At 43.7% G+C, this 24,806-nt stretch overlaps 1 protein-coding gene across 1 annotated transcript in view; it reads right to left on the bottom strand.

Annotated features, from left to right (window-relative positions):
- The window catches only part of NOS1AP (nitric oxide synthase 1 adaptor protein), a 352,882-nt gene that overhangs the window by 35,592 nt on the left and 292,484 nt on the right, over positions 1-24,806 (bottom strand). Inside the window, 2 exon segments of the mRNA XM_052637474.1 lie at positions 11,625-11,766; positions 23,926-24,034. Coding sequence (XP_052493434.1) covers positions 11,625-11,766; positions 23,926-24,034 — 251 coding nt within the window.

Consider the following 24,806-nt stretch of genomic DNA (forward strand, 5'->3'; position numbering starts at 1 on the left):
CCCTAAGACACAACAATATTGAAACTAGGCCAAGTAATATCCTACACTGGCCTTTAAGTGTTCAAATGAAAGGAAGAGTCACATCTCTCTCAGTTTTAAATCTAAAGTTACATAGGATTAAGCTAACCGAGGAAGGAATGTTGAAAGCCAAAATAGGTCAAAAGCAAGGCTTATTGCAACAGTGAGCCAAGCTGTGAATGCCTAAATCAGAGCAAAGCCCTAACTCTCTTAAATTCTATAAAGCCTGAGAAAAGTTAGAAAGCTGCAGAAGAAAAGTTTGAAGCTAGCGGAGGTTGGTTCATGAGGTTTAAGGAAAGAAGCCATAACCATTTAAAAAAAAAAAAAAGTACAAACAAACGCTGATGTAGAAGCTGCAGCAAGTTATCCAGAAGATCTAGCTAAGATCACTAATGAAGGTATCTACACTAAATAACAGGTTTTCCACATAGTGGAAACAGCCTTACATTGGAAAGATGCTGCCATTCAGGACTTTCATAGCTAGAGAGGATAAGTCAATGCCAGACTTCAAAACTTCAAAGGACAGGCTGACTCTTGTTATTAACAGAGCTAATGCAGCTGGTGACTTCAAGTTGAAGCCAATGTTTATTTACCACTGAAAATCCTAGGCCTTTAAGAATTATGCTACGTCTGCCCTGCCTGTGCCCTACAAATGGAACAACAAAGCCGAGATAACAGCACATCTGTTGACAACATGATTAGTTGATGTTTTAAGCCCACTGTTGAGACTACTGCTTAAAAGATTCCTTTCAAATTATTACTGCTCATTGACAATGCACCCAGTCACCTAAGAGCTCTGATGGAGATGTACAATGAGATTAATGTCGTTTTCATGCTTGCTAGTGCAACATTCATTCTGCAGCCCATGGATCAAGGAGTAATTTCAACTTTGAGTCTCATTATTTAGGAAAAACTATTATTAATAATAATAAAATATCTTATTTAGGAAATACATTTCATAATGTTATAGCGTCCATAAATAGCAATTCTTCTGATGAATCTGGGCAAAATAAATTGAAGGCCCTAACTGGAAAAGATTCACCATTCCAGATGCAATGAAGAACATTCTGATTCATGTGAAGAGGCCAAAATGTCTCCATGAACTGGAGTTTGGAAGACGTTGATTCCAACATCATGGATGAATCTGAGGGGTTCAAAACTTGTGGAGGAAATAACTGCAGAGATGGTGGAAACGGCAAGGGAATTAGCATAAGAAGGGCAGGCTGAAGATGTGGCTGAATGCTCACGATAAACCTGAACAGATGAGGAATTGCTTCTTATGGATGACCACAGTGGTTTCCCGAGATGGAATCTACTTCTGGTAAAGATGTGTAAAGACAATTAAAAGGACAACAGAGGGTTTGGAATATTACGTAGACTTGGTTGATAAAGCAGTGGCAGGGTTTGAGAGGCCTGATTTCAATTTTGTAAGAAGTTCTACCATAGGTAAAACACTATTAAAATGGCACTGCATGCTACAGAGAAGTCACTTGTGAACGAAACAACCAGTGTGGTAAACTTCATTGCTGCCTTATTTTAAGAAATTGCCTCAGCTCTCCAATCTTCAGCAACCACCACCCTAATCAGTGAGCAACCATCAGCATTGAGGCAAGACTCTCTACCAGCAAAAAGATTACAGTTTGCTCAGGTGACAGCATTTTAGCAATGAGCTATTTTGAAAGTATATTCACTATTTTTAGATATAATACTATTTTACACTTAATAAACTACAGTATAATGTAAAGTGAAACTGAAAGTCACTCAGTCATGTCTGACTCTTTGTGACCCACGCGCTGAGTCCACAGAATGCTCCAGGCCAGAACACTGGAATGGGCAGCCTTTCCCTTCTCTGGTGGATCTTCCTGACACAGGAATCGAACTGTGGTCTCCTGCATTGCAGGTGGGTTCTCTACCAACTGAGCTATCAGGAAAGCCCTACTATAGTGTAAAGATAACGTTAATGTGCACTGGAAAACCAAAAATTTTGTGTTACTCACTTTATTACGATATTCGCTTTATTGCCATGGTCTGAAGCTGAACCTGTGGTATCTCCTAATGCCTGTACAGTAACAGATCTGTTAGAACCAGGGGGGTAAAGCTAGAGTAGAGAGAAAGAATAAGCTAGATGGAGGGATATTATTGTGTGTGACCGTCAGCGTACCATGGCTTCCCTGATAGCTCAGTTGGTAAAGAATCCACCTGCAATGCAGGAGACCCCAGTGAGAAGAAGTGGGCAGAGAGGAGGGGAGGCCATGGGAGGCACGCCAGGCAGGGGGCAAGACAGGGGCAAAGGTACGGATGTAGAGAAATCCCCAGCGTGGTGGAAGCACTGCAAATGACCCTGTAGGAAGGGACCTGACTGAGAAGAGTCAAGATTTTATCTTGAAGGAAGAAAAGCAGGCACGTGATACCAAAAGATTTTTATTCTTTCAAATTTTGCCCAAGGGATGATGTAGAGGGTAGATCTATAAGGGACAAGATAGAAAGCAGTGCTCTAGGTGAGAAATATGAGGGCTAAAGCTAAAGAGGTGGTGATAACACAAAGCCAAGAACACAAATCTGGAACATCTTCAGGGGGCAGAGATCACAGGACTTGGAAACTAATCGTCTACGGGCAGGGAATGGGGAGGGAAAGAGGGAAAGGCGGAGGAGAGGCAGGGAGGAGACAGGAATACATGTGTTATGAGTTTCACAATTCTGATTTAAGTGACGAGCAGAGACTGGCATCCTACACAGAAAATTCCAGAGAAGGAGGATTATGGATAAGAGAATGAAACTGGGAAAGTTTATAAAAGCTAACTGGAGATACCCATATCCTTACCCACAAGTGGAGAGTTTAAGAAAAGGTCTGGCCTAGAGATTAACATAAGTTAAAACCATGGGAAGTGAAAAGTAAAAAAAAAAAAAAAGCACCAAGGACTACTCCCAGGAGAAATGCCCTGAGGATGTCACCTAAGGGGCAGGTGACAAGAAAGGACCCTGGAAAGCAGCTAGCAGACAAAGAAGGAAAGAGCGGCAGGATCAGGGGTTGGGGGGGGTGGGGGGCGCGGTGCCCCAGAGCTAGGGAAGGGAGTGATTCATTCCCCGTGATGCACATGCAGAGAAAGGCTGGTTCAATTTGCCAATTAGTTGGCCCTTGTGGCTCAGACAGTAAAGCGTCTGCCTACAATGTGGGAGACCTGGGTTTGATTCCTGGGTTGGGAAGATCCCCTGGAGAAGGAAATGGCACCCCACTCCAGTACTCTTCCCTGGAAAATCCCACGGACGGAGAATCCTTGTAGGCTCTAGTTCACGGGGTCGCAAAGAGTCAGACACGACTGAGCGACTTCACTTTCACTTTCAGTGACCTGGACTGGTTGTTTCAGGAAAAATTGGTAGGCAGCACGTATCAGATCACTGGAGGTTGAAGGGCTAATGGCAAGGGTGGGGTAAAATGCCAACAATGGGGAAAAATGTGTTTGATCATGAAGGAGAGAAAAGAGATAGGCTAGGGGGAGAGGCAGGGACAAGAAAGGTGTGATTTTTGTTTTAAGATGGAAAAGACTTGCCCTTATCTATCTGTGGTGGAGAAGAAAGCACAGTGAAAGATTCAGATGATGATTCAGGAGACGGAGCTGATGGCTCAGGGTTTAGGAAGAGGCAAGATGAGGAGAAGGCAGAGGCAGGTGAAAGGGTTCATCTGGGACAGGAGAAGGACACTGGACACTAAGATGGAAGCTTCGGGGACAACGGGGAAGCAGGAGGGCTGAAGGCAAAGCAGCCTGCGGCCAAGCCCAGGGGCCACAGATGAGTGTGAACCAGCGTCACAGGGCTAAAATGGATAGGCAATGCTGGACTAATATAGACCTTCTTACATATCAGTTATGCCTCAAAACAAAATGGTTGGGGAAAAAAGAACAAAAGATTATCAGCTCAGTTCAAAACTGCTTGAAATGGTCACTTTTGGCCTCAAAATTGCAATATTAATAACTTAGGCTCAAATAGCGCTTACTGTGTTCCAGGCACTAGTTTAAGGGATGTACATGTATTATTAACTTACTTATCCTTATAACGACCCTGAAAGTTAGGCACTATTATTATTTCCATTAGACAGATAAAGAAACTGAGGCACACAGCTAGTAAGACCAAAGCTAAGGCTCAAAGCCCGCCAGTCTGGCTTTAAGCTTGGTACTTTTAACCATTGCACCACCTTACCTCCCAGCAGGCTCACTGCTTCCACCCGTAGCCTCAGCCACCCTGCTTTACCTTCCTCATTGCACTGACATCCCCTAAAAAGGCCTCGTGTGTCATCTGTTGGATCCTCCACCCCAACTTCCAATGTGAGTTCCTCACCAGCAGGAACCTTGTTGCCTTCTTCCCAGTATTCCCAGTTTCCAGAATCGAGCCTTGCATCTGGGGAAACTAATAAATATCCACTGAATGAAGGAAGGGGACTGAAACTAAGGAGAAACAAAGCATCAGGCAGTGGGAGCGTGCTGTGATGGAAGGGCAGGTGTGGTGGGAGCCTGGAAGTGACAGGATGTCAGGGGTGTGTCTGCTTGAATAAGCCAGATGCCCGGGTCTGGCAGGTGTAACAGGTACACAGTAAATACTCCTGAGCCACCGGTCACTGTCTAGATGACATGAGTCCTGTTTTAAGACGCTCTAATCTCCAAAGGGCTCCAAGCCCTTCCCCACGTTGGACAGTCTGCCACCGTGGGAAGACAGATGCCTCCAGGGGAACAGGATCTCTCCCAGGAAACCTGTCCAGGAGTCAGAAACTGCACAGGGCAAAGCAAGGCAAGCAGAACAGGGGCAGAGGCCCCACCTGGCTCTGAGCCCCAGAGGAATGGCCAAGGGCAGCGGCTGCCAAAAGATACAAAGGATAAATCTCCCCCAGGGTAGGGAATGGTGGGAATGAGGGGGGGGAAGAAAAGCAGACAGAGAGAGAAAGAGAGGCAGCACGCACAGTGAAAGCGAGGACCTTCATTAAAGGCGCTGCTGAAAAACCCAGAAGGGGAAGGGCCCGCAAGACATCAAAGAAGACAGCAAAGCCTCCACACATTTGGATTCCTCCAGAGTAAACAAGTTTCCTCTGCACAACAAAGGGCCTGCCTGGGGCAGCTCTACTGGAAAGATAAACACCGAATTAAATGAAAGCTCCCTAATGTGGAAGCAAGACTCCTTAAAAGGAAGAGAAAAGCTGCCAGCCCACACTTCCACTCTGAAGCTTCAAGGTGCCCATTACAGAGAAAAACCCTACTGGAGTCAATAAATGCTTCTGGGGGAAGCATTTACGGAAAAAGCATTTACGGTAAAAAGGAATGTGTTCCTAGCGGCTTACAGACAGCAAGGAAGCAAGTGGGGCTGAAAAGAGGAAGTGACTTTGGGGCCTGATAAGAAATCTGTAGAATTCCAAACACTGATACTCAAAGGCGGTTTCACACCCTGGCCATGGCACCACACCACACCACATGGTGCCTGATTGTTCATCTGATGCGGCTCTCTCATGAAACCATGGGACTTCAGAGATCTTGTCCACTGTCCTCACAGCATACATGAGGTCATGGAGTTGAGACACTGAACTGGAGAGCTAGGCAATGGCTAACATGTATTTACAGTGTACTGTATGCTAGGGATAATGCTGACTTACCTGCATTATCTCCCAACACCTAGCTAGCAGATAAGAAAGATCTAGAAAGACTAGAAAGTTTGCCAAGGATCACCCAGCTAAGATCATGAACTCCTTATTCCAAAATTCAGACTTAAATTGAAGAAAGTAGGGAAAACCACTAGACCATTCAGCTATGACTTAAATCAAATTGCTTATACAGTGGAAGTGAGAAATAGATTCAAGTCATTAGATCTGAGAGACAGAGTGCCTGAAGAACTATGGACAGAGGTTCCTGACATTGTATAGAAGGCAGGAATCAAGACCAGCCCCAAGAAAAAGATGTTAAAAGGCAACATGGTTGTCTGAGGAGGCCTTACAAATAGCTGTGAAAAGAAGAGAAGCCAAAGGCAAAGGCGATAAGGAAAGATACCCATCTGAATGCAGAGTTCCAAAGAATAGCAAGGAGAGATAAGAAAGCCTTCCTCAGTGATCAGTGTAAAGAAACAGAGGAAAACAATAGAATGGGGAAGACTAGAGATCTCTTCAAGAAAATCAGAGATACCAAGGGAACATTTCATGCAAAGATGGGCTCAATAAAGGACAGAAATGGTATGCGCCTAACAGACGCAGAAGATACTAACAAGAGGTGACAAGAATACACAGAAGAACTGTACAAAAAAGATCTTCACGACCCGGATAATCACGATGGTGTGATCACTCACCTAGAGCCAGACATCCTGGAATGCAAAGTCAAGTGGGCCTTAGGAAGCATCACTACAAACAAAGCTAGTGGAGGTGATGGAATCCCAGTTGAGCTATTTCAAATCCTGAAAGATGGTGCTGTGAAAGTGCTGCACTCAGTATGCCAGCAAATTTGGAAAACTCAGCAGTGGCCACAGGACTGGAAAAGGTCAGTTTTCATTCCAATCCCAAAGAAAGGCAATGCCAAAGAATGCTCAAACTACCACACAACTTATCTCACGTGCTAGCAAAGTAATGCTCAAAATTCTCCAAGCCAGGCTTCAACAGTATGTGAACCGAAAACTTCAGGATGTTCAAGCTGGATTTAGAAAAGGCAGAGGAACCAGAGATCAAATTACCAACATCTGTTGGATCATCAAAAAAGCAAGAGAGTTCTAGAAAAACATCTACTTTTGCTTTATTGACTACGCCAAAGCCTTTGACTGTGTGGATGACAACAATTCTTCAAGAGAATTGTGGAAAATTCTTCAAGAGATGGGAATACCAGATCACCTTACTTGCCTTGTAAGAAATCTGTATGAGGTCAACAAGCAAAAGTTAGAACTGGGCATGGAACAACATACTGGTTCCAAATTGGGAAAGAAGTATGTCAAGGCTGTATACTGTCACCCTGCTTATTTAACTTACATGCAGAGTACATCTTGCAAAATGTGAGGCTGGATGAAGAACAAGTCGGAATCAAAACTGCTGGGAGAAATATCAATAACCTCAGATACGCAGATGACACCACCCTTATGGCAGAAAGTGAAGAGGAATTAAAGAGCTTCTTGATGAAACTGAAAGAGGAGAGTGAAAAAAAGCTGGCTTAAAACTCAACATTCAAAAAATGAAGATCATGGCATTCTGTCTCCTCACTTCATGGCAAATAGAGGAGGAAACAATGGAAACAGTGACAGACTTTATTTTTGGGGGGCTGCAAACTCACTGCAGATGGTGACTGTAGCCATGAAATTCAAAGATGCATGCTCCATGGAAGAAAATCTCTGACCATACTAGACAGCATATTAAAAATCATAGACATTACTTTATTGACAAAGGTCCATATAGTGAAAGCTATGGTTTTTCCAGTAGTCAAATGAATGTCAGAGTTGGACCATAAAGAAAGCTGAACACTGAAGAATTGATGCTTTTAAACTGTAGTGTTGGAGAAGACCCTTGACAGTCTCTTGGACTGCACGGAGGTCAAACTAATCAATCCTAAAGGAAACCAGTCCTGGGTGTTCATTGGAAGGACTGATGCTGAAGCTGAAGCTCCAATACTTTGGCCACCTGATGTGAAGAGCTGACTCATTAGAAAAGACCTGATGTTGGGAAAGATTGAGGGCAGGAGGAGAAGGGGACGACAGAGGGTGAGATGGTTGGATGGCATCACCGACTCAATGAACATGAGTTTGAGCCAGCTCCAGGAGTTGATGATGGACAGGGAAGGCTGGAGGGCTGCAGTCCATGGGGTTGTGAAGAGCTGGACACAACTGAGTGACTGAACTGACTGACCTTGCTAAGAAATGGTTGACTTAGCATTCAAGCCTACAATTCTCCTGAAAAGTGCCAGAACCCAAGCTCTCTATTGCTTGTCTAGTCTGCGGGTCCAGCACTCCCTCTGTCATACCACATTGCCTTTTCATTTCTGTGATAGTTAATTTTGTGGGCAAATCTGGCAGAGCCATGGTGTCGATACTTGACCAAACACTATTCTAGATATTGCTGTGAAGGTATTTTTCATACGAGAGTAAACATTTAAATCAATAGATTGAATAAAGCAGATGACCCTCCATAATATAGCTGGGCTTCATCCAATCAATCAGTTGAAAGTCTTAACAGAACAAAGACAGACCTCCTTGGAAGAAGAGGGAATTGTGCCAGCAGACCACTTTAAGACTTAAACTGCAACTCTTCCTGGTACCAAAGGAAATCATATCAACCTTCAGTTCAGTTCCGTTCATTTGCTCAGTCATGTCCAACTCTTTGCGATCCCATGAATCGCAGCATGCCAGGCCTCCCTGTCCATCACCAACTCCCAGAGTTCACTCAGACTCACGTCCATCGAGTCCGTGATGCCATCCAGCCATCTCATCCTCTGTCATCCCCTTCTCCTCCTGCCCCCAATCCCTCCCAGCATCAGTCTTTTCCAATGAGTCAACTCTTCGCATGAGGTGGCCAAAGTACTGGAGTTTCAGCCTCAGCATCAGTCCTTCCAATGAACACCCAGGACTGGTCTCCTTTAGGATGGACTGGTTGGATCTCAACCTACCCCCACCTAAAAGAGCCCTGCAGGGTCTGGAAGGGGAAGGAAAGAGTAGCTCCCACAGAAGGAGGGGAAGAAGACCTAGCTCTCAGAGTAGTCTTTATGAAATGCTTTTCTCTTCAAAAGGCCAAACCTGCCCTCTTTAGCAAATGGCTGAGAAGTCACTTCTGATGAGGTACTTAGAGGCTACATCAAGCCCCTCAGACGGTTATGTGATAAGAACAAAGTTCAAACACTCAACCTCTAGATAACTTCTCTGTGCCCAACCTCTTTCACTCCAGGAGTAAGTGGCTTCACCAGAGACAATGCCCTTTACTTTTCAGTTAGAATATCTTTGTATTTGTGCATCCTGGCTGCCAGCTGTATTGTGGGTTCAAAAGCCTTTGAGGTGTAGCCATGGCTCTGTACCAACAAGGGAACAGGGCATTGACAAAGAAGAGTTAATAATGTAAAGGCATCAATCTAATCCTGCTAGCAGCTCTGAGGGCAAATCCTCCAGTTCAGAAGTGAGCAGATCAGCTTTTGTTCTCTGAGCAATGTGGCCAGCTCTAGGTCTGCAAAAATGAAAAGTAAATCTTCCTCCCAGTATAGACACTTAGCTCCTCTTTCCAGAATGAACCACAGTTACCAGTTCTGGAGATGTTCTATGCATAGTGGGCATATATGAAAACACATATTTACATGTATATATTTTTATACAATATAATTGGTATGCTACAAATTCACAGTTCTACATCTTGTTTTTTGTTTTTTTTTAAAAAACTCAGCAAAATATCTTGGAGATGATTTTTTATCAGTTCACAGAGAACCAATTCATCCTTTTTAGAGGTTCTGCAGTATTTCATTACTCGTAACCATAAATTATTATAAAATGCCCTCTTGCTAGTTCAAATTTTTATAACTTTATATATGCATCATTTCACACATGTATGGGTATACCCTTAAGAGGAATTATTAGAAGAGAATTTGAGGGTGATTTGGGGGTCAAAAGCATGTGAAACTTTAAATTTTTTCTACCTTTACCACACACTATGTCAACATGTGTGTCTGAGTTTATCTCTGAGCTTTCTATTCCAATCCACTTGGACACTTATTAATGCATCAGCACAGTTTTACAGCTTTATAGTATGTTTTTGTACCTGGAAAGTCACTCCTCTGTCATCACTCATCTTTTCTAGGATTTTTCCTATTCTTGCTTTTTCCCATTAAAAAAAAATTATAATAGCTAAAAGCAGAGACATTACTTTGCCAACAAAGGTCTGTCTAGTCAAGCCTATGGTTTTTCCAGTGGTCATGTATGGATGTGAGAGTTGGACTGTGAAGAAAGCTGAGTGCCGAAGAATTGATGCTTTTGAACTGTGGTGTTGGAGAAGACTCTTGAGAGTCCCTTGGACTGCAAGGAGATCCAACCAGACCATTCTAAAGGAGATTGGGCCCGGGTGTTCTTTGGAGGGAATGATGCTAAAGCTGAAACTCCAGTACTTTGGCCACCTCATGCGAAGAGTTGACTCATTAGAAAAGACTCTGATGCTGGGAGGGATTGGGGGCAGGAGGAGAAGGGGACGACCGAGGATGAGATGGCTGGATGGCATCACCAACTTGATGGACGCGAGTCTGAGTGAACTCCGGGAGTCGGTGATGGACAGGGAGGCCTGGCGTGCTGCGATTCTTGGGGTTGCAGAGAGTCAACTGAACTGAACTGACATGTATTTGGTGTTTACCACGTGCCGAGTACCAGATTTGGCATTTTAAATATACCTGCTTATCCAATCAACACAATAACTCTATGAGGAAGATCCTATTGTTATTCCTACTTTTTCCAGAAGAGGAAACTAAGGCACAGAGAGGTTATAGAATTTGCCCAAAATCACACAGCTAGTGACCAGTGCAACTTGAATGGAAACCGAAAATCTCTACCCTTCATCACTTAGCAAAACTGCCTTTTGCAATGGGAGACTTCTTTTGCCATTTTCTAACTTCTTGAATTGAATGTTTAATTAACTTGATTTTCATGACTGATCATCTATTACTGTAAATAATTAAACCTTTGATTTTCCTCTGAGCACTCTCTTTATCTGTAGCCTATAGTTTTTAACATGATAGCTTACCAATGTGCCTACTTTGCTGATAAAAATTTATATTATAATGTTAAATTTATAGATTAACATAAGGAGAATTAACATTTGTATGATGTTGAAATTTCCCAACCAAGAACTTTTCAACTATTTGATTTTCTTCATATAAACATATATATTTTATTATGATTATTCAGGTATTTTATCTTTTTTAAGATAAAAAAGTTTTTAAAGATAAAAATAGTTATTTCAGTGGATATTTTCTTCCACTATGACTTCCAACTGGTTGATGGTGGAACAAGAAACCACAGCTATCTAAATGTATTTACTGGACCTTACCTCAAAATTCTCTTATTTCTATCTAATAGCTTTCAGTTTATTTTCATGGGTTTCCCACATAAAAATATAAACAATATTAACTTTTAACCTAATATTCATACTTCTTGCTTCTTGCACATTTACTATTAGAGAGAGGATAAAAGACACCCTGGTCTTGCTCCTGACTTTTAATGAGACTTGAAGACTGGAGATACTGGAATAATGTCTACCCTGAGGGTTTACAGAACTACAGAATTTAGAAGTAGGAAAAAAAACTACTTAGATAATTGACAATTATCTTATTTGTTTTATGAAGGTGATTTCGTATGAAAATTTTCTTTGGGATCTGATTTGGTAGTATAAGCAGCTCTACTGTTAAAATGTGTTTGCTGATATCCAGTTTAAATGCTTCTTTGTTTGATAGTTTAAACATCTTTAATTTTCTGTTATAAAAGTAACACACATTCTTTAAAGAAAACTCAGAATCTAGAGAGAAACAGAGAAAATGTTTTTTAGGTGAAGTGGTTGCTCTGGGCTTGGGGGAATGATCCACCACCCACATTGTGTACCCACCTGCCTGTTCTTCCGCATCCACAGCAGGGATCGTGCCTACCTGGGTCTCCTGAGCTGCTGCTGTTCCTCTCGCTCTCCCCGTCTTCCTGGCCATCAGCATTCTGCTGGGTGTGCTGTAGGCTCAGCTTGTGGCAGACCTCAAAGGCCTGCCCCACCGTCCGGACGATTCGCATAGCTTGGCTCTGGGAAGGATAAAGGAAAGAAGAGAATGAAGGCTGTGGAGACCCTCTACAAGGACACAAGAAGGGCCGAGGTGGGAAAGGATATGCAGAAGGCATGCAGACACCCATGAAGCCAGCAAGGGAAAGAGATGGAAAAACCTAACGTTGTTTGGCTGTGCACATACTCACAAAGAAGTATGCAAAAACATTTTCCCTTCCCTCAATTACTCCAGAAAATAGAAACTGTCACCACAGTTTGGAAACAATCAGTCAACTGACTGGACAGATAGCAAAGATTCCAATTCTGGACTTAGCCCAATTCTACCTCCCAAGTTTGACAACAGTGGTTGATACGGTTCAGAATTCTTTTGGCAACCATGATCAAATGTTTCATGGGTTCATCACATGAAGAGTAACTCAGCTGTCATTTTCTTTTTCCTGCTAGAAATGGTGGGTTTCCCTGGTATTCCTGCAGACCATGGGCTGTGAAGATACAGGACTGAGAAGCCATGGTCTAAACAGCAGAACCAGCTGAGGACCAGAGTCCAGATCCCTTGGAACGTCACTGGCAGCCAACCATATCTGAGCTGAGCTTCCCAGCCTTGCTCTAAAGACATCGCTCACTGGGTCCACTCCTTTGCTACTTTCTTTTTCTTGCTATTTAACCTCATCCTCTAACTGCCCCAGCATTGCGCTTAACCCTAGCTCTTGGTATTCCACTCCTTAGCTAGGACAACAGGTGCTGGTTGTTGTGCAGTTGCTCAGTCGTGTCTGACTCTTTGCGACCCCATGGACTGCCGCACCCCAGGCTTCCCTGCCCTCCATCATCTCCCAGAGTTTGTGCAAACTCATGTCCATTGAGTCGGTGATGCCATCCAACCATCTCATCTTCTGTCACCCCCTACTCTTCCTGCCTTCAATTTTTCCCAGCATCAGGGTCTTTTCCATTGAGTCAGCTCTTTGCATCAGATGGTCAAAGTTATGGGAGCTTCAGGACAGTAGGGGACAGGACAAAAGAGCCTGTTCCTGAAAGGAGTCCTAAGGGGCCCATACAGGCTAGGAGGAACAGCCACACGCAAGATTTTCAGGGCATGGTCTCCAAAGTAGACAACTGATTATGATTTGCTAATTGTTCTGCTGTCACTTTCCTTCAAAGACCAAGAATGAATTCAGTGAGAGCTGTGCAAGGTTTAAGAACTCAGGATGGGAAACTGAAGGTCACTGCTCCTTTTACAAAAGTGGTCCCCAACCATTCTGCCACCACAGACTGTGGAGTATTTAACTGTGGCTGTCACTCTATGCCTTGAGTTAATTAATCACATGTTGGATAATCTGACTTCAGGTCAGTTGTGACTACCCAGTGACACCATCAGTTCACCCATCACGTTGGGGAAAAAACAAAACAAAACAAAACAAGGTAACATCAGCAGTCAGGCAGAGCTTCTCATCAGCAAACCAATTCAATTATAGACAAAAAGAGAGTCCAGTGTTTTGATAGCCTGTAAGGCCTTGTTGAGGGTAAACGTGTGATTCATTTATGCTTTTCATAATATTGAAATTAGCTCATATTTCTCCATTACTATGCCCAGGAACCCCTAATTGCCTTAGACCCCATGTGTGGAACTGCTGCTCTAATTCATTCTCTGCTAGGTGTCAAGTCCCCAAATAGCTACCCTTACTATTTTCCCAAGCCTTCCATTATGTCTATGTCCCCTCTTTTCATCTGAGGTTAGAGCATTCATGTTCATGAAAAGGTATCTTAGCCAATCACCATCATATACCTACTTCAGATCTCAGTCAACTTCTTCTCTTTCTGATGTTTCCCAAACTACTTCCTAGAAGTGACTGTCTTAGAGCTCAAACCCCTTTTAGTCCACAATGCAAACCCTAGGGATGTTCTTATCTCTTACCTGGAGCATCCTGACATGTCTGGATGATGGCTACCTCAAGTGAGGCAGGAAGAAGGGAGTGACTTCTGCAGGGTCCCCATCACCCAGCGGTGAGTCAGAGCCTCTGTCCTGTATGTCCACACTTGACTTCCCTCTGTTCTCCAAAGGTCAGGCTGAGGCCCTTTCTCCCACCACAGGTTTGTACTATCCGAGAGACAACAACTCCTTCTGCACTGGAAGTTGAGGAGCAGCAGGCACTGGTCTTAAGCAAGAAGCCTCCATCTTTCTCATTTCTCAAATATATAAAAAAGTGTGATTTAGAGGGCACAGTCCCTAGCCAATCCAGACCAAGTGCCCCACAGCCTTCCCATTTCCTTTGACAATCAAGCTGTGTTCTGATAAGGAGGCTGAGCCAGGAAGCTCAATCCTCGGGTGAAAACGGAGAAGAGTCTGCTCTACTCAAAAGAGTTCTCCCCCCAGGCCTTAGATCCGCTGTTGCATATTCTCTTTAAGAGAATAAGAGCAGACTGCCTGCCTGTGGTTAATCTTTCACAGCAATGCTCATTCCCAGTTTACCGAACATTAGAGACGCTATGACCTGCCTACCAAGGACAGCCAGGGTCCATTACACACAGCCTTGCCCCTTTCCCTTCTTCTGACCCTCAGAAATTTTGCTCTCTTAGGCATCTTTACAAGCGACAGAAAAGGGCAGATTTGGGGAAGTCTAGAAATAAAATATGGTAAGTCTAAATGATATGTAGAGATTATGTATTTAATTCCATTACTTCCTTATTTTACATAAATTAACCCAGATAAATCATAGTGCATAAGTACCTGCAAAGGCTGAGTTAGTCTTTTCCCAACAGTATAATTATCAGAGACCCAGTTTCCCTCTTAAAAACAGATCTGTGCTCAATCGCTCAGTCCTGTCTGACTCTTCGTGACCCCGTGAACAATAGCCCGCCAGACGCCTCTGTCCATGGAATTTTCCAGCCAAGAATACTGGAGTAGGTTGCCATACGGAAGGTTCCAAATTTACTACTACATCTGTTGCTCTAAAATCTCAGGTTCTCCTAAGGAGGACATGTTACTAATTCCTCCAAATCTGTAAGTCACAGACACATCCCTTAACTAACTCTTAAGATGATATTAAAAATGGGAGGGTCCTCAAACAAGTGTCCTTGAGTCTGAGGGGTAAACCAGAGAAGGGACAGGATTTCTAAACGTGTCTTTGGAAGGAAACACACCAATATAAGTAAGAGGCTGTAGTTGGTGGGAAATGACTTTTCAGAGGACCTGCCTTTCTCATGCATCAAGCTGACAACAGATGATGAGATTCACTCAGGACTGAGCGTCTGCAGAAACTGGACCCTGGTTCAAATCCCTATTCTCTCACCTTCATCAGGGACCATCATCCGACATACACTCAGCCAACTATTGGCTGAGTTGGCAGTCTCAGCCAACTATTGGCTGAGTTGGCAGTCTCAGCCAACTATTTACAAGCCCGCAATGGTTGTAAGGAAGTAGCTGGTCTTAATGTTTAATACTCATATTAATATTTAATATTCCATGTCTCATTTTCACATTTTAGTACATTTACCATGATAAGCAATTGGCCCTCGCCTCTATCATCTGATTCCCTGGAAAAAGTGGAAAATGCAGACTTACAGTTCACTGGTCCTGATTTCCTTATGTTAGAAATGACTCCCCACCTCCCATTTCCTTCCTAGCCTCCCTTCCTCACATTTGCACTACAAAACACCTCTGTAAACTTCAACTGAAATGAATCACCGATGTTTATACTCTCTCTTTTGCCTCATAGAGAAATAAATATATGGCTAACATACATGAGAGCCCCTTCCACAGTGCTTGGCATATACCAAGTGCTCAAGAAATGTTTTATTCTGAATATGGAATTCATTGCACCACAGGGGAAATAAGACAGAAAACAAACAGTAGTTCAGAAAAGGCTGGGCTTACTTTATCAATAACAGAAACATGAAGACGTGAAGGGAATTGACTCTTAATGTAGGTAAGTTAGCATCAAAAGGGCTAAAGTCATCATCTCTCTGTCCCCATAGCAACAGAGAAGAACTGGGCCAAATCATCTTTGGTCTGAGCTGGAGAGATGGTTTCTGCTGCAAGGAAATTGTTGAGTAAGAGTTCTGGATTGGCACATTCAGGGCTGAATAACGTTTTGATTTATCTTTTACTCCTCTGTAATGTGAAGGCTGTATTTCCATTCACAGTAAAAGGACACAGTCTTGCCTAGAGAATCCCAGGGATGGGGGAGCCTGGTGGGCTGCCATCTATGGGGTCACACAGAGTTGGACACGACTGAAGCGACTTAGTAGTAGCATGTTTCATGAAGAGCTCTCTGCATTTGAATACACAATGAAGCTACCCTATCTGCTTCACAGAATGATTATATATATGTAAGAGACTGCCCCTGCCCACTCACCACTCCAGCAGTTAGCAGGGGCTGGATGACTACTCCCACTTCTCTCACAACTGCTAGGTGAGTTCAGATGTCTCTTGACCTTTTAGGCTCCTCTTCCTTCACCAGTGAAAAGTCTACTTTCAGAAGATTCTATATAAGGACCTTGCTGGGGGAACATTACTTGCAGGTGGCTCGGAGGCCCAACCCACACCTGGCAGGAGCTCCCATCACTGATACCATCTGCTCTCCCATGGCCACGCTGGTGCCTGTCTGCCAGGCCTACCCCACGTGGTGACGGGATCTTCTAGCCTTCTAAGCAAGAACACTAGTTCTGTCTGCACCTTGTAATGCAGGAATCACACATGCTGTGATGTACAGTTTATAAACCAGGTCTAACTCAAGAAGGAAAAGGTTTAAGAAAAACCCCTTCCAACGGCCCGCAAAGGTCACCAGGAAGCAAGTGCTCACACTTCATGACCTTTGGAAAGCACACTGGGGTTTTAGATACATGAAGGTAGCCAGGGATGAAGCAGAACAAATAACCAGCATGTTCGGAAGGCAGCCTTTTTCAGCTCTAGGATATGACCATTTTCTGGAATTTGCTAGGTTTAAAAAAAAAAAAAGCATCATTACACTGTATTATTTCTGTACAAATCCAGTTCAGTGTTACATAAGCCACTGAAAGTACTTGGCCACATGGATCAAATCTTCCCGTCCAAAAGCCAGTTTTGTGTTAGCAACTCTAAAGTATCTGTGGACTTTCAGTTGTCAAGATTAGAACGGATATGGCTGCTTTGATGTTTTCAAAGCTAAGAGGGCATATCTAACCTCAGAGTGGTTCTAGGCTGCAGATAGTGCACTGAAGCCCACAAGGGGTGCCAATTACAGGCAATTTCATAAGAAGAGGACTGGGTAAGAAGCTGTCTTAGAACTTTACAGCACTTGCCCAAGTGGCACCCAGAAATGTTTCTTTAAATCATCTATTTAATCATATTGACAAAACCCTCTTTCTCCTCCCTCCAACCTCAATCCAACACAGAAGTCAAGATGCAAGAAATAGCTAGTCTCTTCTGTATGCTTAATGTGGGTACCAACTGTATTGGTAGTCGGCATTCATCTCTGATGAACTGCAGCAAAAATCATGAAAATATTAACAACACTATATTCTCAGTGAGAGTGGGCTATCTACTCAAAAGCAGACAAGAGCCTGCAATGGTACCTTTAGAAAGATAGAAGTCAGAAGGTTGATTTCTGCATTTTACTGGCCCATAGGAAAATAATAGTCAATCCTGATTTTATTTTCTGTTTTCATTTTAAGCCATCTTGTTGTTGGTTGGTCCTTGTAAATCTGGGGACTCTTTTGAGTGCTGCATATATGTAAAGAATGGTAATTACTGTTAGTCTTATTCTACAGCTGATTTAATAAATAACTGTGGCAGCGTTCTGAATTTCACCATTCTGGAAAAAGTGCTCTCTACTTCACAATTCATGGCAATACATAAAGGAGTCATCAGATAAGTAAGGAAAGTGACTAGTGTGTGCTAAGTCACTTCAGTCGTGTTCGACTCTGTGCGACCCTATGGACTATGGCCTGCCAGGTTCCCCCATTCTCTGTTCAGGCAACAATATTGGAGTGGGTTGCCATTTCCTTCTCCAGGGGATCTTCCCGACCCAGGGATCAAACTTATGTCTCCTGCATTGGCAGGCAGGTTCTTTACCAATAGCGCCACCTGGGAAACCCAAAGTGACTAGAAGCTCAAAATGCAAGGGGTATACGATGATGATGACGGGGAAAGAAGAGAGGACTGGGGGCCCACTTCCTCCAAGTAAGCACCTTTCTTAGTCCACCAGCTCTCTACCCCAGCATACATCCCCTCCCCTGCCGCTCTGTCTCTCCTGAGAGCTGGAGATTTATCTGCCAAGTGCGTCTGAATTCTAAGAAACTTCAGCCCAGTAAGTCAGTCTAGAATAACTCACAGGTTTATCATTCTTTTCATTTATCACGGCAAGAAAGTACAGTGCCCTTCTCTTGACCTTAACACCACAGAATCTCAGCAAAAATAGAACCGAAGTTCATGTTTCTTTAATGTGTTTTTTGAACCTTAGTAAAAGATTTAAGCTTAAATTTTTCAAGTGATTTCAATCTATAGAGTCTGCAATGCTGAAGCAAGAAAATATATCTGAAACTGTATGTAGAGGAAGACCCAACAAACTAAGGCTCTGAACTGAAAAATGGGTTAGGTTTCTGTCTAACAGGTTATTTAATGGTCTTGATCATATAATTTGATCAAGGCAATGCCTTGGACACCAGAATACTGCTACTATGGAGAAAGCTTAGTTTCAAAGTAGGTTTACACTTTAAACATTGACAGGAGATAGTAGACCTTAGAATTGCCAATGGACTTCTGGCTTTTTCCTTATACTCTGTTAGTCCATGAACCACAGCAGCATAGAGAAAAGAAGGCCGAGTTACAACCTCAGTACTATCAGCAACCACCTAGATGAGCACATGTGAGTGAATTTACTTTTCTAGGTACTGATTTCCTCTCCATAAACAAAGAGTTTTGGACTACATGAATTCTGAGACTTACGATTTCTGTATTTTGACTTCTCAACTCAACCTCACACTAACATTTAGAATATAAAAAAGAGCCTCCTTCCCTAAATGTAGGACCCATCTCTCCTCCCTAACTTGAACCTGGCCAGGAAAGCACTCATTCTTTAGCACACGACTGACATCACTGTGCAAAATCCATGCCAAGCCCTTAAGGATGGCTAACCTTCTGTGCTGTGGCCCCTGACCCGATGGTGGCAGTATTACAGGAGGAGATGATTTCTCCTAACCCAGACCAACTGAGCCGTGATTGCAGGCAGAACGGTTTCAAGGAGCTACCCGTGAAGATAATGGGGAGACTCCTGTGGCTCTTGTTAATCACCAGCACTTCACACGCCGATGCACTAAGTACAGTCACACCTAGTCAGGGCAGACAGCCACATCCACCTGCGGCTGGGAGCGTATGACAGGAGTGGGACCTCCACTACACGGGAGGGATCAAGAGACACACAGAGGCTTCGCAGGAGGCAAAAGGCCTTGCAAATGAATACTGTCATTACATCCCCGAAGGAGGGAAATGGGAAAGCCATGTTGCTAGGAAGTGTCACTAACACTCCGGGCGAGGAGAAGACCCTCTTCCAACCCTTTGCTTCTGGCGCTGGTCTGAACAGTGCTGGGATCTCCCCATTACAATCCTGGTGATCCCTCCTAGTCACACGGAATTTGTTTCCTTAAGGTCACCTCACTCCACACCCACAGATCAGCATTCCTGGGATGCCTTTCATCTTATTTGGTAGCTGGAGAAACTCAGACGCAGAGAGGCTCACATATATTTTATGACTTTTATGTAACAGAGTCAAGCGGCCAAAGCTTAGACAAGGAAGCAGGAAGCTAGGTTCTAATCCCAGGGGCATTGCTGACTCACTGTGTGATCAGTGGTATTTACTTTCCTGGGCCCTCTCTTTCTCCCACTATAAAATGGAGTCAGGATTAACCATACAAAGATATTAAGAGAAAAAAAGGAAAATCTGTGTCAAAGTGACTTGGACCATTCAGAGTTAAGGAGCTCTTCATACCCCAGTAACAAGTACAGTAAAATTCATTTATGAGTAGACCTTGGAGAAATAGGTTATTCCTCAGTCATGCAATTTCCTGATGAAGATAATAAAATGCGGTGGTGAAGGAGGTAAGCTCCAGTGTCAAGAGTTTCTAGGTATAGTTCTAACTCCACCACTTTTTTTGCGGGGGGAGGCGGTGGTGAGCTACATGTGGGATCTTAGTCCCCCAGTCAGGGATCAAACCTGAGCCCCGTGCAGCTGGAACTCAGAGTTCCAACCACTGAACCACGAGGGAAGGCTCTGCACCACTTATGATGAGTTACATCCCTTAAGCTTCTATTTTCTCATCCATAAAACTAAGCACATCATAGGACCTACAGCTTACAGGGCTGCTGAAGAAACAAAGTAAGATAATTTAAATGAAGAGTCTAGAACAGTCACGAGCACATAGCAAGTAACCGAAACTGACTGGATATTATTTGACTTAACAATGTAAGGATGGATGAATGGCTGATAGTATATTATCTCCCTACAATATTCTGCTACCTTACTTTTGACGAAGGCCCAACCGAAAAAAATCAGCTTAAGATTAAAGTTCCAAAGACGAGAACCACATTGGCTACATGGGTAACTAAAGGAAGATCCACAGGCACAGAATAACCATGGTGCTGGCAGCCAGGTGCAGGGAGGTCATCTGCCAGGCAATCTGAGAAGCCTACCCATGTTATTAACTATGGAAGAGACAATCACGTTTCCCATGGTGAACTATAAGGTAAGGCTCACCCACATGAGAAGCCCGTCATGGGAAATGCCATGAGGACACACTGGGGACATGACATGATGTGAAGAGCAATAACCAAGTGTTAACATAGCAAGGAGCTCATAGAAGGTTTCTCTACACTATGATCAACATAAAGGCTCTGGAGAACACCCAGGTCCACTGGTTTCCAGTCAAGAGACCTCCTCGTGTGTGCTCAGTTGCTTTAGTCATGTCTGACTCTTTGCAATCCCATGGACTGTAGCCTGTCAGGCTCCTCTGTCCATGGAATTTTCCAGGCAAGAACACTGGAGTGGGTTGCCAGACCCCTCTCCAAGGGATCTGCCCAAGGCAGGGATTGAACCCACGTCTCCTGCCACTTCTGCATTGCATTCTTCATTCTTTACTGCTGAGCTACAGTCAAGAGACCTCCTGACTGACCCACAACAACCAGAAACAACCCTACTAGACACACTTACTCAGGGTATTTAGAACTTTCCCCCTCACCTCTTAAGTATTCCTACCATTTGCCAATTAAAACTCCTTCCCAAGCTAACTATTATCTCCCCAAATCAGAAATGCTTTATAAGAAAGGAAATTACCAGATCTGGAGACTAACCAGGGTAAGCTTGCAAAACCTTGCAGACGTGGTCCCACTCCTCCCCGACTCTGTTTCCTTTGCAGAACAATTAATTCACTTTTCTTTCCTGGCGTGGAAACCAGCCCTTCCACCTATAGTTCAGCAGCAATGGGGCTCACAGCCCAGGCTGTCTGTAAACAGTTCCTTCAGCCATGTGGCTACAGGCCAACAAAGGGCCTGAGAACCAGCTCAGAAGAGTTAAGAGTCTCAGTAGGTGAGGGAAAAAGGGACAGAGAAAATAAAAGAGCCAGAGGTCAGCATTAGCTCTGAGACATGGACAAAACTGGTGTTGAGGGGGGCCAGATGACTGCTCCTTTCTCCCTGGGTAATAAGAACTTCATTCTGTGCTTCTCTTCAAGATCAAAGTTCCAGTGGGCATTGTTCTTAGACTCAGGTTTTGGCAGAAGGGCTGGATGATCCCACTGTGTTTGCGCTGCTGTACCAGATCAGATGGCGAAGCAAACATAACGATCCCCTTTACCTAGAGTTCCTGCTCAAAATCCTTTCATTCTACATTTCTCCCTGAGTCTAGCCAGTCAGTGCTTATTCATGGGACCTTGGGCAAGTCATTTAATCTTTCAATTTACTTATCCCATGGAAATTACCATCTTAACTTCTCCACGTGGATTTTTTGGAAAATTAAACATTAAAGCACTCTGTAAATTAAAATATGGTATTTGTAACTTTAATAAAGTCCCAGATTCACACAGTCCGGTCTCTGGACAAAACTTAATGTAGAGTGGAGCACTCAAAATGAATGACAGGGAATCCTAGTCTTTGTTCCTGTTGAGGAGCCCTGCAGACGGTCCAGTTTCTAAGTCTCAGGAACACTGTGCATTTCCCTTCCTTCCTTCCGAGCCCCACTGCACCTCAAAACCACACAAGTGCTTTTCCCTCTCCCAACCCCTAGATTCTCATCTCCAGTCCCTCTGGCTTTCTTTCTGTCCTTCTCCTTCTGTTACGGGAAGCACACTGATTGAAACGGCCCACCCTGGCCAGGCACCATAGTAACCATTTGCATGAGTTGTTTTACGACAGGAGGTCCTGCTAAGGAACACGGAACTAATAAGCCTCCACCGACCAGAAGAGTTCAGGAAAGGTCAAAAGGAGACACCACATGTCCGACCACCTCCCAGAATCCTTCTCTCTGGCATCCATCTTGGCTGAATAAGGCATGTACCACCAGGAAGGACTCTGAGTCAGAATGACTGGCTAAGGACAACCCGGAAACTAATCCCATCACCATAAAACCCCAGACTGCAAGCCACTGTGGCAGAGCTGTTCTCCTGGGTTCCCTTACCCTACTGCTCTCCACCCGGGTGCCCTTTCCCAATAAAATCTCTTGCTTTGTCAGCACATGTGTCTCCTCAGACAATTCATTTCTAAGTGTTAGACAAGAGCCCAGTTTCGGGCCCTGGAAGGGGTCCCCCTTCCTGCAACACTTCCTCCTCTTTCTATCAGTTCTTTCATATCCTACTTTCATTTTTTCCCCCTCTCAACTGTACTATTACCTAAAAGTGAAATCTGGTAACCTGCCCTTTTTTCCTTCTACCTTTCCAGTTCTGGCTCTTTCCCTTCAATTCCACGATTTGCATTTAAAACCCTGAGAATAGGTGGGTAAGGGCACACATCTCCTTAGAGGAAGAGGCTGAATCAGCAAAGTATAATTCTCTTTGTGAAGCCAGGGTGGGAGATGGGACATACATAATATTACAGTAAATCTCAACCCTGTCATGTTTTATTCTTATTATCCCCACTTGGCACAGTACCCACCAATCTATTTGTCTTAGGACATAAGATGCATTAAGATATCACATGGCATCAAAGAAGGGACAAGTAGGAGAGAATTCAGAAGTAGCCCTCATAGAAAGTCAGGGTCACTGGTTTGTGTCTAGAGTGGTAAGAATCTTACCATTCCACCTTTACCTGTCAGGGACCTTACAGACACAAATATTACTTTCCAATTCTCTTTTACAGAAAAGTAATTCCCAGGACATTAACACATATACATGGAAAAAAATATGATTTCATGGCCAGTTCAGTTTGAGAAATGCTAGGTTAAAGCTAAAGGGATTTCTCTAACTTAGGACTTTCTAGCACATTTAAATTAAATAGTTTTAATATGTTAAATGTTAACATATTAAATGTTTTGGATGGTAAATGTTTTACAGGGTACATTTTAGGAAATGCTTGTTTTGATGCCCCTCCTTATTTTATAGAGAGGGAAGCTGAGATCAAAGGGGGATACTGACCCTCATAACATAATTGAGGGGTCCAGGAGAGAAGAGGGGTTACAGCTCATGTTTCCTAACCCCAGTTTTGTGCATTAGACTCCTAGAGGCATGATAGAGAGGAACCCTGTCTCTACAGAACTGCAAAGGTTGCATTTACTCAAGCATCAAGGTTACTGCATCAAAATAACCATCCAGGACAACCAACATCACAAAGTCTAACTAGATCCCACCATGTCATATTTGGAGGTCACTGATCAGAATACAGAATTATGATGAAGGGTGACTTCGGTGAGTGGCAGCCTTCTTTCCTACCACACACCAACATAAGCATCACTCCTGGTGCTGTCTGCCTGCTGTGTTCCAGAGCACTTTTCCAGTGGCTGCGATCTCTCCAGTCGTTTGCATACAACTAAGTACCAAGTTCAAATGAAACTGAAAGAGAATTTCATTATGTACAAGCAATGGCTGACGAGTGAGAGAGGTGCCCTATATCTTGCATTCAAATAGCCACCTCCAAATCTTGCCTCTTCATCAGCAAGGAGGCAGGTCAATGTTGGGAACACTCTGCTTCCATCAGAGGAAGAGATGACCAATGACAGCCCCTTTACCTTCTTCTTGGATTTAAAGACGTTACACCTGAAGATATTGCTGGCACCATCTCGAGCGATATAGCTGAAGATCTTCAAGTCTTGGGAATCATGAGAGACGTAGAAGATCCTATAGGGAGAACAACAGAAAAATGCACTGAAAATGGCTCAGGTTCAAATCTCCAACAAGGAAACCTCTGTTTAAGGACCCCCTGCAGACAGAGCTCTAATCAGTGCTTAGAGAAGGCCTCCTTCCGATGAAAACCACAATGCAGGAGGCACTTTCCGCAAGCTGTACAAACACTGACGTTCCTGTGAGTGACCTCCAGAGGCTGGAGGGAGGACATGGGCAGGACGTGGACCCCACGCTAGCACTGGGCAGTACATCTTTCCTGGTAACTTGTAGGTTACAGGAAAAAATCATTTCCATCCTCATCAGAGCAGTAAGTCTGCTTCTAATCCAGGGAAATGTGGGGAGGTTTCCTAATACCTCCAAATGAGAAGACTTAGGGAACCAGCAATGCCAACCACCTATGGAGAGACTAAGATACTGTTTCATTATCTAGGTCCCTTGGTGACAGCTAATCCACTTTCCATCCCTCTCCATCAGGCCGAGGTGTCCATGCATTCATTCCATCAGTCAGCCAATCCCCCAGAGTGCACACCGGGGGTCAGGCACTGTCCCAGCAGCCAGAGGTACAAGTAACAGGACAGAAAAAAGCCCCCGAATTCATGGAGCTCATAGGCAGGAGATATCAATAAACAAATAGAAAATGAGTGCCATGAAGAAACTATTTGTATGTTATTTAATGTTTGCTTAATCCTTAATGCAAAACCATCCAAATATTTACAAACTCTTTTAACAACTATAAATAGGAAGTTTTTATGCAGTCAATTGCATT

This window comes from Budorcas taxicolor, chromosome 3, assembly GCF_023091745.1.
Source record: "Budorcas taxicolor isolate Tak-1 chromosome 3, Takin1.1, whole genome shotgun sequence".
In the NCBI taxonomy this organism is placed as follows: domain Eukaryota; kingdom Metazoa; phylum Chordata; class Mammalia; order Artiodactyla; family Bovidae; genus Budorcas; species Budorcas taxicolor.